Source organism: Equus przewalskii, chromosome 5 (genome assembly GCF_037783145.1).
Source record: "Equus przewalskii isolate Varuska chromosome 5, EquPr2, whole genome shotgun sequence".
Taxonomy (NCBI): Eukaryota; Metazoa; Chordata; class Mammalia; order Perissodactyla; family Equidae; genus Equus; species Equus przewalskii.
Window position 1 is genome coordinate 62956038 of NC_091835.1, and position 14111 is coordinate 62970148.

General features: G+C 34.2%; 1 protein-coding gene across 2 annotated transcripts in view; it reads right to left on the reverse strand.

The window, feature by feature from the left end:
• Positions 1-3125: 3125 nt before the first annotated feature.
• The window catches only part of ADAMTS20 (ADAM metallopeptidase with thrombospondin type 1 motif 20), a 163783-nt gene continuing 152797 nt past the window's right edge, over positions 3126-14111 (reverse strand). For both annotated transcript variants that reach the window (XM_008514714.2, XM_008514712.2), the window contains 2 exons: positions 6978-7082; positions 3126-4676 (listed from right to left, as the gene is read on the reverse strand). In XM_008514714.2, coding sequence (XP_008512936.1) covers positions 4587-4676; positions 6978-7082 — 195 coding nt within the window. In that variant the 3' untranslated portion in view covers positions 3126-4586. The remainder of the gene's footprint in view (positions 4677-6977; positions 7083-14111) is intronic.

Below are 14111 nucleotides of genomic sequence, written 5' to 3' on the forward strand. Positions count from 1 at the left end.
TTAAGAAATACATACTGAAGTATTATAAAGTAAGAGGTCATGAGATAATCAACCTAATCTCAAATTATTAAGAATAAATTACATGGGTATATGGATGTCTGTGTATATATCAATATGTATATATAAAAGAGAGAGAGAACGATGAAGCAAATGCAGCAAAATGTCAAAAATTAGTGAATCCAGCCAAAGGACATATGGTCCCTATTTGTACTATTCTTGAAATTTTTTCTAAGTTTTAAATTATATCAACATTTATAAATAAAGCTTAAAAATATGTAGATGAATAAAGACATTCAGATAAAAGAAAGCTGAATTTGGGCCAGCGGACTCACACTATAAGAAATTCTAGAGAAAATTCTTCAAACTGAAGAGAAATGATAATAGAAACTCAGATCTATAGGAAAGAATAAAGAGAGCAGGAAATAAGAAATATGTGGCTATATGTAAAGGATAATTTTATATTATCTTATTTACTTATTTAATTATTTTTTTTTGGTGAGGAAGATCAGCCCTGAGCTAACATCTGTTACTGATCTTCCTCTTTTTGCTGGAGGAAAATTGTCCCTGAGCTAACATCTGTGCCAATCTTCCTCTATTTTATATGTGGGATGGCGCCACAGCAGGGCTTGATGAGTGGTGTGTAGGTCTGTGCCTGGGACCCGAACCCGAGAACCCCAGGCAGCCAAAGTGCAGCACGTGAACCCAATCACTATACCACCAGGCCGCCCCCTTATTTATTTTGAAAGGCATTTCATTAAAACAAAAATTTATATAAAAATGTATTTGGAGTTTATAACATTCAAGATAGATTGTGATAGGTTAAGGATATATATTGGAATCCCTAGGACAGACACTAAAAAAATAAAGAAATGTACATAAAAAGAGAATATAAAATTGAAAAAACTAATCAATTAATTCAAAAGAAGGCAGAAAAGGAAGAACAATGAAAGAAAGAACGTATGAGAAAAATAGAATACAAATAACAAGATGGTAGACTGAAATCCAACCATATCAATGATTGCATTAAATGTAAATGGCCTCAAATTCTTCAAGGAAAAAAGAGATTGTCAAATTGGATTTAAAAACTAAAAAATACAGAATAATTATATGCTATTTACAAAAGACATTTTAAATATAAAAATATATATCGGTTAAAAATAAAGGGTGGCAAAAGATATATCATCCAAACACTAATTAAAAGAAAGCTGATGTAGCTATTTTAATATCAATGTAAACTTTAAGGCAAGAAGTATTACTAGAGATATATAGGAACATTTCATAAGGATAGGAGGATCAAAAAGATGTCATACTATCATACATGTCAAAAAGACATACTCATAAACATGTATGTACCTAATAACAGAGCTGCTAAATTCACAAAAAGAATTGGCAGAACTAAAGGGAGAAATAAACAAATCTACAGTTATAGTTGAAGGATTTAACATTAACAGAATTAATAGAATATTAGCATTCTATTAACAGGATAATTTCATCAATAGTTAATAATTATCAATACTACAATTAGAAAAATAATTTATACTACAGTTAGAAAAAATCTCAATACTATAATAAATTGACAGTACAATTAGAAAAATTATATCACAATAATTGATCCTGCAATTAGAAAAAATAAATAAGGATATAAAAAGATTTGAACAGTGCAATAAACTAACTTGACATACTTTAGTTACATAAAACTACACAAAATTGCTGCAGAATACACATTATTTCCAAACACACGTGGAATGTGTACCAAGACAGACCATATGCTGGACCATTAAAGAGTCACAGCATTTCATGGAAACTCTCCCTCTCCCTTGGCAAATGCTATTCAGAAATCAAAAAGAAAAGAACTCGAAATAGGTAATTATGCTCAGCAGTTAGGAGTTCATTTGTGATTTTAGTGAAAGAAGTATTGACGGGATATTGAGGGTTGGAAGCCATGTTATAATGGACCAAAGCTTGAATGAAAGGTAAAGATGAAGGGCCATGAGGATAGCTGTTTCTCTCAGGAAGTCTGACAATGAGAGGAAGAGAGAGTGAATAGTGATGAGGGGCGAGGGGGAGTTTTAACGTGTTTTTGGATGAGGAGAAGGAGCCAGTGAAGAGAGAAAGGAAAGGGAGAGACAAAAATTTGTGGGAAAAGGTCCTGGAGGATTCCGAGTGGGAAGAAATCAAGAGCAGAGATTGGGAAATTAGCCTTTGACCTGAGCAGGGAAATCTTTTCTCATTAAAGAGTAAGAAAAATAGGTAAAATAGATATAGAGAGCACTTCATCTTAGATGATCAACAAATATAGAAAATTACTGTACACTGCATATTAATATTTGCAACTAATGTAAGTTACAATACAAAAGCATGTTTTTTGATAAGGGATTCTCATGTTTTAAATTACTTTCACATAAAAGGGAGGTGGGAAAGGTGGGGCAGAGGAGAGGCAAAAGTGAACAAAAAATGAACAAGGAATTCTCATACTAGGAAACCTAGTGGCACACAATAAATGAAAGGATTCCCATCTCATCTGGTAATCAGATAAATATAAATTCAAACAATGAAACGCCATGCTATACTCCATCAGATCAGAAAAAATAATTCACATGTCATTGAAGATGTGGATACTCTAAAAGTTTTACATTCTGCTAGTGGTAACTTAGGTTGATTTAACTGCCTTGGAGAGTAATTTGGCAATTTCTGGGGAAGTTGAAGATGGATGAGTGTAACATATTATTGTTCACAAGGATCTCCTCCCTCCTTGGGAGAGGATTGTAAGTCCTCCTCCATCTCCACGTGTCTGGCCATCCTCTCCCATAGTGGGAGTATATTTCCCTGCCCCGCTGACTAGGATTTGATCATGTGATTTTATCTGGCCAGTTGAATATATGGGTATTCCTTGTATGAACGGAAGCTTTTAAAGGCATTGCAAGTTTTTGTTAGTTTCTTGACCGCATTTCCTCTGCCATGAGGAGGGTCTACACCAGACAGGAGCTATTTCAACAGCCCAACTGCAACAGTTTGAATAAAAACTTTCTTGGATTTTCTGAAGTGATTTTAGAGTTATAGAATTTGGGGGGGGGGGGAGGATTCTTTTTCCCACGTATGGAAAATGAAAACAAAGTGCTAATGTATCACACAAATATGTTTATTATTTAAATGTTTATAAATTATAAGATTTTAATTATGAATGAAAACATTTCTTGAAAATGTTACACATTTCGTATTAATGTTTGTAACTGGTTTAAGGCACATAGTGCAAAATACTTCTTTTCTGATACAGAGACCCCCAAATGTTTATCTAACCACATTGGCACAAAATTGCTTTAGTACCTTATATGGTACAATATACCCCTAATAAATGTTTGGGAAAAAAAAACTTTGTGGGTAAAACTAGTACACTACTATTTACTGACAAAAATCTATTAGTAGATTCAGTTTTTTGGTTTACAGAGTAGGTTGCTATAGAAAAATATTATTTCTCTATCATTCTTTTAAATTCACATTATTATATAATATGCAATTAAATTATCCACCTGAAAAAAAATCTCAATACCTGAGAATTTGTCCATGAATAGTTAATTTTTATACTGTCTTTTATATTCTGGTTTTAAGAAACCCCAGGTATAAAGTAACTTGAAAATCTCTAATAAAAATTTTTCATTTGCAAACATAATTTTATGTTTACCAAAATAGGATCTTCAAAATGTCAATAATTCTCTTTTCTATATTTGATTAATAAAATACAGTACATAACTTTGAGAAAATACATTTTTAAGAGTAGATATATACATATAAGAGTTATAAAGGCATAATAGAACATAAACATTATAAAAACAATGTATTGCTCTTATAAGTACAATAAAATTAGAGGTAGGTATTTTAAATCAAATTCTACTATATCATGTCTTCTTCTGTATTATACCCACAAAATTTCATATTTAGTATTTAACCCAAGCATATGTTTTTAACACAAAATTTGTACCAAATTTTTAGGACTTTTTTTAATTTGAAGCACCAAAATTCACAATTAAAAATTAAAAGAAATATAAAACAAGGTATCTAAACTGTATCAGTAGAAAGTATAATGGCTATGTACTTTTCTGATGTGACTACTGAGTTACCATTCACCTGACAGATTCAATAAAGATTATAGTAGTTTTGGATGAGTTCCTCTCCTAATTTTTACTTGCTCCATTTTAACAGGAAGTACAATTAACATTTCATTGCACAGTAGGATATAGTAGAGGTTTACAAGCGTGTTTATAGGTATAACATAATTGTGGTCCAGTCCGAGCTGTGAACAGCAACATTATCTTTGTATAATTCATTCAAACATTCCTGTATACCCTACCATAAATTATTATGTCCTTTTAAAAAGATTCTGATTAGAGTCATACATCTAAGTTTAACTCTGAAGGCCTTGTGAAAATTAAGCAGTGACTTAACTCCCTGATGAGCACCCTGAAAAAAAAAGGCACCGATGTGTTGGACATGGAAACCTCAGGAAGAGAAGACTGAAGAAATGAGCACCGGTTATTTGAAGATCCCAGAGAATAGCTCCTCTTTGGGACATGCTTCCCACTTCTGCATTTTCATATTACTTGAATTGGAAGACCAGTAGTCATGTGAGGAACACACTTTCCACAGAACCCTCCACATCTGCCGTAGACTTTGGTTCCATCCTGAAAATAGGAGAGGAAGAAATACAGGAGAATCTTATCCAAGCTGGTATCTGCATATACAAGGCAGAAAAAGCAAGTGCTTTCAATCATATGGCTGAAATCATTAGCTGAGGTTTCCTAGAACAACTGAGTTTGAGATCAAAGGTCATGCCATTTCAGGATTAGTTCAAATTTGTAGTCACAGTTATTAGATAATCTGAGAGTCATGTTAGCTACTGAATGATTATAAACCACACTATAATTTACACAATTCATATCAATCCACTTATTTTTCATCAAGCTGTCTATTTACTTTGGTAAGTTTCTTAAAACCTCTCCCAATTTGCTGTCCAATATTTACATGACTTCATACAAGATTCTCATAGACTAAATAAAAGAAAGATACTTATACAAACTTGACCTTAACTGTACACGAGTCATATTCTACCCCATTAATCTCAAACATCTCATGGAAGCATTAGAAACACAGCCTAAGAAAATATAAAAGGTGGTAAAATGGGGGGACAAAAAAGCCAGGCTGAAATTATAACATAATTATAAGTATAATTAGAAAAGGAATTATGAAGGGAGATTTTTTTAGAAAGGAGAGCTGCTCATTGAGGGATGGACGGGCAGAGTTGGGTGAAAGAGTGGTCAGAATGTGATAGATTTTTCTCTCTCTACTGCCTCCCATCTTTAGGTCCAAAAGTCAAAAGACTGTGAAGAAATTTTGCTAGAATGAGACAAAATAGGCGGAACTCCTGTAGTTTCTGGGGAAGGTAAGTTTATTTTCCTGTTTTTTTAATCAAAGGAGGAAGGGTAGAGAAGGAAACTAGGTTCCTGGAACATTTGGGGATAAACAATCTTTTGAGATTAGGGGCTTTTGAAGTTCCTCCTTCCTTCAGAAGCTCTTTTATCTCTAGAGAATCAGAGTAAATAGAAAAGGGAATGGCAGTTAAAAATTCCAGTTTATATACATTCCTACTTCCAAAGAGATTGCTTGAGTAAAAACTTAATCTTGATTAAATGTGCTGGCAAATGAAATATGTTTGCATTTCCATAAGTATATTTGGGTTTCACAAGTCTCAGTTTCACACTAGACATCAGATTTCAGGAAATACTTTCAAGTGCAACATTTTTGATTGATGTCGAAATTCTCAATTAGTTAATTAGTCTTTAGAATAGAACTTAAATAGTAGCAAAAAGACTGATCGTACTAAATTTCCTATCTACCGGTGACCTCAGCCAGAGTTCAGTCTTTACATTTAACCAAAAGACATCTAGAACATTTCATTGAGCTCTCTACATTTATACCTCTGCAGAATATAATTTAAGTAATTAATTCCCATTCTTCTGCCAAAGGGGATTAGACCTAACTATGCCAAATAAATCGTTCAAAATAAATAGCCTTTTGTTTTGAAAGCCTACTGCTTATCCATATGACAGGAATAATAAAAATTAAAATTCTTTAATTATTAATTAAAGCACAATTTCATAGTCTTCAGAAATAGAATGTTTTAAAGGCTATAAATGTCAGAAAATTGAATTTCATTTAGAAGTACTATTCCTATAAATAAGAGTGTAACAGATGTCACTTTTATCAAAAGAAAGAAAAATCATAAAACAGTAGAGTGGGCAGGAGCTGTGGATGTGCTGAGGTATGGCAGTATAGGCGAGGACACTTACCGATCCTGATTTACTACAGACAGAGTCATGCATTTGCAACAGGCTAACTGTAAGTAATAGAAGCCGTAACATGAAGCGTATGTGCTCGTCCACCATACCAGCCACAAAATTAAATGGATTCTACTTTAGATTGTGCACATACTATAGAGAAAAACCAAATACCAATGTTATCTAGATAAAAATAGAGGAAAATATTGGTACCAACGTAAAAGATAGCCCTAATTCTTGAAGAAACTATGAAGGATAATTGTTAAATGGTAAATGGCTCTAACATCACCCCCATCACTAAATCAAAGCAGGGAGGTAAATAAACCAAACATTTATCCCTCACCACAAAAGATTAAAACCTACAAATCTTTAATGATTAAAGTATAGCTAAAAACACTACCTCTTTTTGAAGTCCTTGCATTTCAAGTCATTAGCCCCAAATTTGAGCTAGATAAAAATCTATATGCCCTGGCATTTGATATTTCATGTTCAGATACCTGTAGCCTGGACATGAATTTGTATGCGTACAAAAGCTATAACTCGTTAGTCATTAACTTCAAATAACTCTCAATTTAAAGTAGAGGACTTTTAATGCTAGTTCACAGCGCAGAAGTATTTCAAAGAGCCTTTTTGTCCAGCAGAACTTACTTGTGATCTGTGGATGATGACAGAGGCATAAGTCCCCTGCGCAAGCCACTTCGCCGTGCTGGCTATCTTCATCCCAGTTCCTGCCAAGTTAATGCTGAACTGTCCCTGGATTGCAAGCAAAACAAAATAAATATAAATGGAATTCATAAAACATTTAAGAATACTCTTGGCTGGAAACATCTGAATGTAAATTATATAAGAAAGGACTCAAATTTCTTTTCAAGGGTCTTTCTTTATAAAAATGAAAAAATATTGATACAACCTTATTCTAAAGAAAATGAACCAGCTAAAGATTTTTAAAATTGAATACAAGTAAGTCTTCTCAATTACAAGAGACAACTGAATTAATATCACACAATGTCACTGGTGCAAAAGTAATTCTGTCCAACCCTAAGACTCCAAGACTTAACGGCTAGAGCTAATTTTCCTATAGTGATAGGCAAGTTCTGACGGAAGAGGTGTTCACAGGAACTAATACCAGACTCTAACACTTCTCCAGTTTCAATATTTGACCCCTCATTGCCAACTTCCCTGGTAAGTTACACCTGTTTAATGTATTTTCTAGAATCTTCTGTTGCTGTGCCTTTTCCTCTAGTGATAAGAATATTATTTCTTAAACCACCACATGAAACTACTGAATATGGTACTATTGTCCCAGCTATTAAGTCCTTTTTAAGTATCCAGAAGTGTATGTGGACTGTGGGCTGCCACATGAGTTACACACATGGTGCGTGAGCCCCCTAGTGGCGTTATGATCTAATTTTCTTCAAGTAGAAGAACCATTTTCGCATCAAAGTGTTTTAGACTATCTCTGTTAACTATTAAACTTGAAATATCTGTTGACTGAGAAAATGAGTGACTAAAACAAGTAAAATTTGTATCACAATTTTATGATCTTGCAGTACAGAATTACATTGAAAAGTAGAGTGCGTGCTAATTAAGCCTACTGACAATGTTCAATACGCATATAGATTCAGAACAGTGTTAAGACGTTCTTAGACCATATCACAATATCCCATGTCCTAAGACTCATGAATCTTGAGCAAGACTATGTTAAAACATTGGGAGTTATATTAGGTGGATGAAATATTATCTTGTCATGAAACCAAAGGCTAAATAGATTTCCAATATATTTATAATATGAATTTTTACTATTGCTAAAAACAGTTAGATATCGATTTACTTTGTTAACTTAGATTTTTTAACAATCTTATATATTGCTGATTTAATATCAAAATAGAGATGCAAATACATTTATCATACGATAGTATACGGAGGATTTTCCATAACACAAATAATTTGTTTTAGATAATTTTCAAAGAAAATTTATTACACACGTCATTTGGTTATGAAATTTAGAATCTGACGTGTATGTTTGCTTCATTGCTAAATTGCCAGAGCCCAGAACATGGCCTAGGTACTCGATAAGTATTTTTGAATGGATGAATTAAGTGTAGCATTATAAATACTAAATTTTAGCATTCTAAAAGTAAATACTACGTACAAACACATCTAAGCCCTTCAAACTCCATAATAATCAATGACACTAACACTGGACACATTAGAATTTTATGTTGGTGAATACTTGAATGAGAAGAACTAATTCTAAGGATATATTCCACTCTTTGACTTTTCATCAATCTAATACAGGTTTTGCTCCATCCCACATCAACCCACAAACAGGCCTCTCACCAAATAAAAGTCCTTAAAAATGAAAATATATTCTGTGATATAGGTCTCCGGTGATTAACAACTTATTGAGTGCCCAGGTTAGGTCAGGCAATGTTTTCACAACCTAATCGTGAGACTTTTCCGTTCATTCTTTACCTCTCTGTTCAAGGTTATTAGGAAGCATTCAAACGTATCTACACTGGAAGTGAAAGGAAAAACTCAGATTGACTACTGAGAGACGTAGGCAGTCATTAACACAATCAGTTGGGTCTAGAAATATCTGTGGTTCCATTTCTACAAACTAATTTTCTGAGCTTTACTTCTGTCCCTAGTCCTCATTAAAAAGCAACACAATACAATCTCAAAGAAATGGTAAAACAATTCATCTGAAATTTGAAATGAGGTTGATAGAGGTAAAAATACATTTCACTCATTTGTTCAAAGTTAATTGAGTGGCAGACATGGTGTCAACTACTATGAGAGCACAGTGACAGATCTCACTCTAAATCTGATAAGTGGAGAACGGATTGGTGGTCACCAGAGGTGGAAGAGGGGGGTGGAGGAAATGGGTGAAGGTTACCAAAAGATATAAATTTCCACTTATAAGGTAAATTCTGGTGATGTAATATGCAATATGGTGACTCCAGTTAACAATACTGTATTACTATATTTGCTAAGAAAGTGTATCTTAAAAGTTTTAATCACAAGAAAAAATTTGTAACTATGTATGGTCACGGATATTAACTAGATTTATTGTGGTGATCATTTTGCAATATATACATAATCAAATCATTATGTTGTACACCTTAAACTAACACAATGTTATATAACAATTATATTTCAATACAATTGGGGAAAAATAAATCTGATAAGTGAAATGGCCTTATGTGCATAAATAAACGTAATGCAATGTAGAGAATTATAGGTACTTACAAAAAAGGTACTTGAGCATTTCTATGGGACTTCAGAAGTAATAAATGATTAAATAGATGTATTAATTAATCAACTCCAATACTTCATTTAAGGTTAAAATTTAATCTTTAACTTGAAAAATTAGTTCAATATATGAGTTGCCACAAAATATAGTTTTTTTAAGTAGTATGAAGTTTACCTCCTCTTCTACTCTTCTGATATTTTTTAGAAAAGGCCACATAAGAATTAAAATTTTGATAGTCAAATCACAAGTGGAAGTTAAAGTGATGCAAAAGACCTAGGAATTCAACAAATTGCAATGTCTGCCCTTGAGTAACTGGCTGCATCAAAGAAAAAAGTAGTTAAGGATATAAGACAGAGGAGAAGCATAGATGTAGAGGCAAATTTTAGTGTTCCACTTCTTTGATTAATTAGTTGGTTCATGTGTGCTCATTACATCATTGTGTTGTACAATTTGAAAATGTGTTGTACAGGGGCTGGCCCTGTGGCTGAGTGGTTAAGTTCGCGCGCTCCGCTGCAGGAGGCCCAGTGTTTCATTGGTTCAAATCCTGGGTGCAGACATAGCACTGCTCATCAAACCATGCTGAGGCAGCGTCCCACATGCCACAACTAGAAGGACCCACAACGAAGAATATAATACGACTCCGTACCAGGGGGCTTTGGGGAGAAAAAGGAAAAAAATAAAATCTTTAAAATATATATATATGTTGTACATATTTTATTATGAATGGGATCTATACATCTAATGCAATTCCAATAAAAATTCCACTGCGAATTTTTTTTTTTAAAGATTGTCCCTGAGCTAATATCTGTTGCCAATCAATTTTGTTTTTTTCTTCTTCTCCCCAAAGCCGCCTAGTACATGGTTGTATATTCTAGCTGTAGGTGCTTCTAGTTCTGCTATGTGGTACCCTGCCTCAGCACGGCTTGATGAGCGGTGCTGGGTCCATGCCCAGGATCTGAGAACCTGTAAACCCTGGGCCGCCAAAGCAGAGCACACAAACCCAACCACTCAGGCACGGGGCCGGCCCCTGCCAAGAATTTTTGTAAATGTAGTGAACTGATTCTAAAATTTATATGGAAAGACAAAAAAATTAAAATAGTTAAAACAAGTTTGAAAAAAAGAATAAAGTTGAAGAATCCACACTATCTTATTTTAACACTTATTATAAAGCTATCATAACCGACACAGTGCTGTGTTGGTGAAAAGAGAGATGTAGATCAATGGGACAAGATAGAGAGGCCAGAAACAGACCTATGTAAATATGTCCAATTAATTTTGAGAAAGGTGGAAAGGCAATTATGTGGAGAAAATATTGTATTTTTAATGAATGTTGTTAGGACAATTGGATATTTATATGCAAAACCCCTCAAATTTCAAACAAAATTAATTCAAAGTCAATCATAGATCTAGATGTAAAACATAAAACTACAAAGGTTTTTGAAGAAAACACAGGGGAAGATCTTTGTAACTTGCAGTTAGTCACAGAGTTCTTAAATATGAGATTAAATGCACAACCCACAAAGGAAAAATAGAGACAAATTTGACGTCATCAAAATTTAAAATTTTGCTCTGTGAAAGACACTTATGAGAAAGAAAAGATAAGGTTCAGACCAGGAGAAATATTCGCAAATTTCATATCCAACAAAAGACATATGCAGAATATTTAAAGAACTCTCAAGTTTACACAGCAAGGAAATGAACAACCCAAGGAAAAAAGAAACAGCAAAAGACTTGAACACCGGGGCAAGCCCAGTGGCACAGCAGATAAGTTCACACATTCCACTTCAGCAGCCTAGGGTTCTCCAGCTCAGATCCTGGGTACGGATCTATGCAGTGCTTGTCAAGCCATGCTGTGGCAGGCATCCCACATATAAAGTAGAGGAAGATGGGCATGGATGTTAGCTCAGGGCCAGTCTTCCTCAGCAAAAAGAGGAGGATTAGCGGCAGATGTTAGCTCAGGGCTAATCTTCCTCAAAAAAAAAAAAAAAGACTTGAACATACACTTCATCATAGAAGATATACAGATGAGAAATAAGCACATGAAGGATGCTTAATATCATTAGCCATAGGAAAAGGCAAATTGAAATCATGATGAAATACCACTGAAGATAAGGAAATAAACAAACAAAAATCTTGACAATACTAAGTGCTGACAAGGAAGCAAAGCAACTAAAACTTTAATCTTTGCTAGTGGTGCAGTCACTCTATAATACAATTTGGCAGTTTCTCATAAAGTTAAACATGCACATACCATATGACCCCACAATCCCACTCATAGGTATTTATCATAGAGAGATGAAAATGTATGTTCACACAAAAACCTGTACAGAACTGTGCATATCAACTCTATTCACAATCTCCAAAAACTGTAAACAACCCTTTTTCTTCCAACAGATGAATGTACAAACTGTAGGACAACTGTATGACATCCAAATGATGAAATAATTATCAGTAACAAAAAGGAAAAATTAATAATACATGCAACAAAACAGATGGGTCTCAAAGGCATTATATTGAGTGAAGGAAGACAATCTCAAAAGGTTACATACTGTATGATTCCATTTATATGACGTTTCATAAAAGGTAAAACTATAGCGACAGAACAGATCAGTATTTACCAGGAGTTAGACGGGAGGGAGGAATTAACTCCATGGAGGGAGTGTGAAGGAACTGTTCTATATTTTGGTTATGGTGATGGTAACATGCATCTATACTTATGTTAAAACTGTATACCAAAAGGGGCTGGCCCAGCGGCACAGCGGTTAAGTTCGCATGTTCTGCTTTGGTGGCCCGGGGTTCACCAGTTTGGATCCCGGGTGCAGACACGGCACCGCTTGGCAAGCCACACTGTGGTAGGCGTCCCACGTATAAAGTTGAGGAAGATGAGCACAGATGTTAGCTCAAGGCTGGTCTTCCTCAGCAAAAAGAGGAGGATTGACAGCAGATGTTAGCTCAGGGCTGCTCTTCCTCAAAAAAAACTGTGTACCAAAAAAGGCAATTCTACTGCATTTATGTAAAAAAAAATTTAAATATGAATGAGTATAACATCTATTTAAAGAAAAAATTTTCCAGTTGCCTTGCAAACAAAACTTACCTACAAGCTTTATGTAAGAGACATACTTAAAACAAAGTGATTCGAAAGGGCTAAAATTGAAATGATGGACAAAAAATATACCAGGCCAATGGACTTAAAAAGAGAGCAGGGGTAACAATTCTGATAGGGACAGAGAAGAACTCAAGTTTCAAATCAGGAACACATGACAAAGAAGTGCTAAAAACCACAATCTACGACGAAGACATACCACATGAATATTACACATCAAGTAACACGGCATCTTTCATAAAGCAAAAACTACAGGAGATGCAAGGAGACATACATAGAAACACCCTAATAATGGGAACTTTTAATATGCCACTTTTAGTAACAAGACAGACTAAGTGGGCAAAAATAAGGAGAGAGATGATCTAAATAATATAATCAAAAGGGTAGATCTTACGGATATATATCAAACCCTACACCCTGATAATAAAGACTATATATTCAAAATATTTAACAACTGGTTCTACATACTCAAAATGAATGTTGGCCTTGATCCACTGGCACTGGCTGAATGTGGTTATTTCTCTTGCTCTTATGTAATCTATATTAATTACAAAACAGCTAAAGAGATACACATTGGGTTTGTTTTTTTAAAAAATTTTTGTGGCTTTGTGAGAAGTACCAAACGTTTTACTTTACTTCACTTTTGAGATATATATATTCTAAAGTCACATCACACTCCTTAACTTCATCTTATATTGCAATGTGGCAAAGTTTATTTTCCCTAAAGAGTGCCATATGTGTCCATTCTCTTTTTAGCATTCATGTCCCAGGGTGCCCTGTCATATGCAAACACAGAGGATGTGGTTTTGATGAATCCCAAACAACAGAATAAGTTCTTTCTGTGACATCAAACATCTGGAGAGTATTCATGCAAATGTTGTGTAACTTAACACACAATCTGGTTTATATATTTGACAAAACATCTCCAAGAACACCGGGCAGTTTGTATTTTTGGTAACAGTACCCTCAGGCAATTGAATACAGACTGAATAAAGATGGGCATAGCTCCTTTTGAGAGCATGCCCTATGCCCAATAGCATCTAATTTTGGAAATAGAGCTTTGCATTCCAGAAATGCTTAGAGAACTATGGGAGGGAGGCACCTCACCTTGATGGGCAGAAAGGAGTTTTTTATTACTGGTTCTGCCTCTGACTTTGTCAAGGATCTTGGACAGATTGTTAACGTGGAGTGTCTGTTTTTCCAACTGTAAACTGGAATTACCCAGTTTTTAACTACATAACTTTCTCAAGATATCATAGGGGAAAAACTGGAGTTATATAGAAATTGGAGAAAAGAAGTTAGAAAGAAATGGAAATACCTCTCCTCATTTAAAAACCTGATTGAGCTAACATGTCTTATTCAGATTCCATACTCATCAAGAAATACTCTGTTTATAATAATTAGCTTTTTGTTAAGATATTTC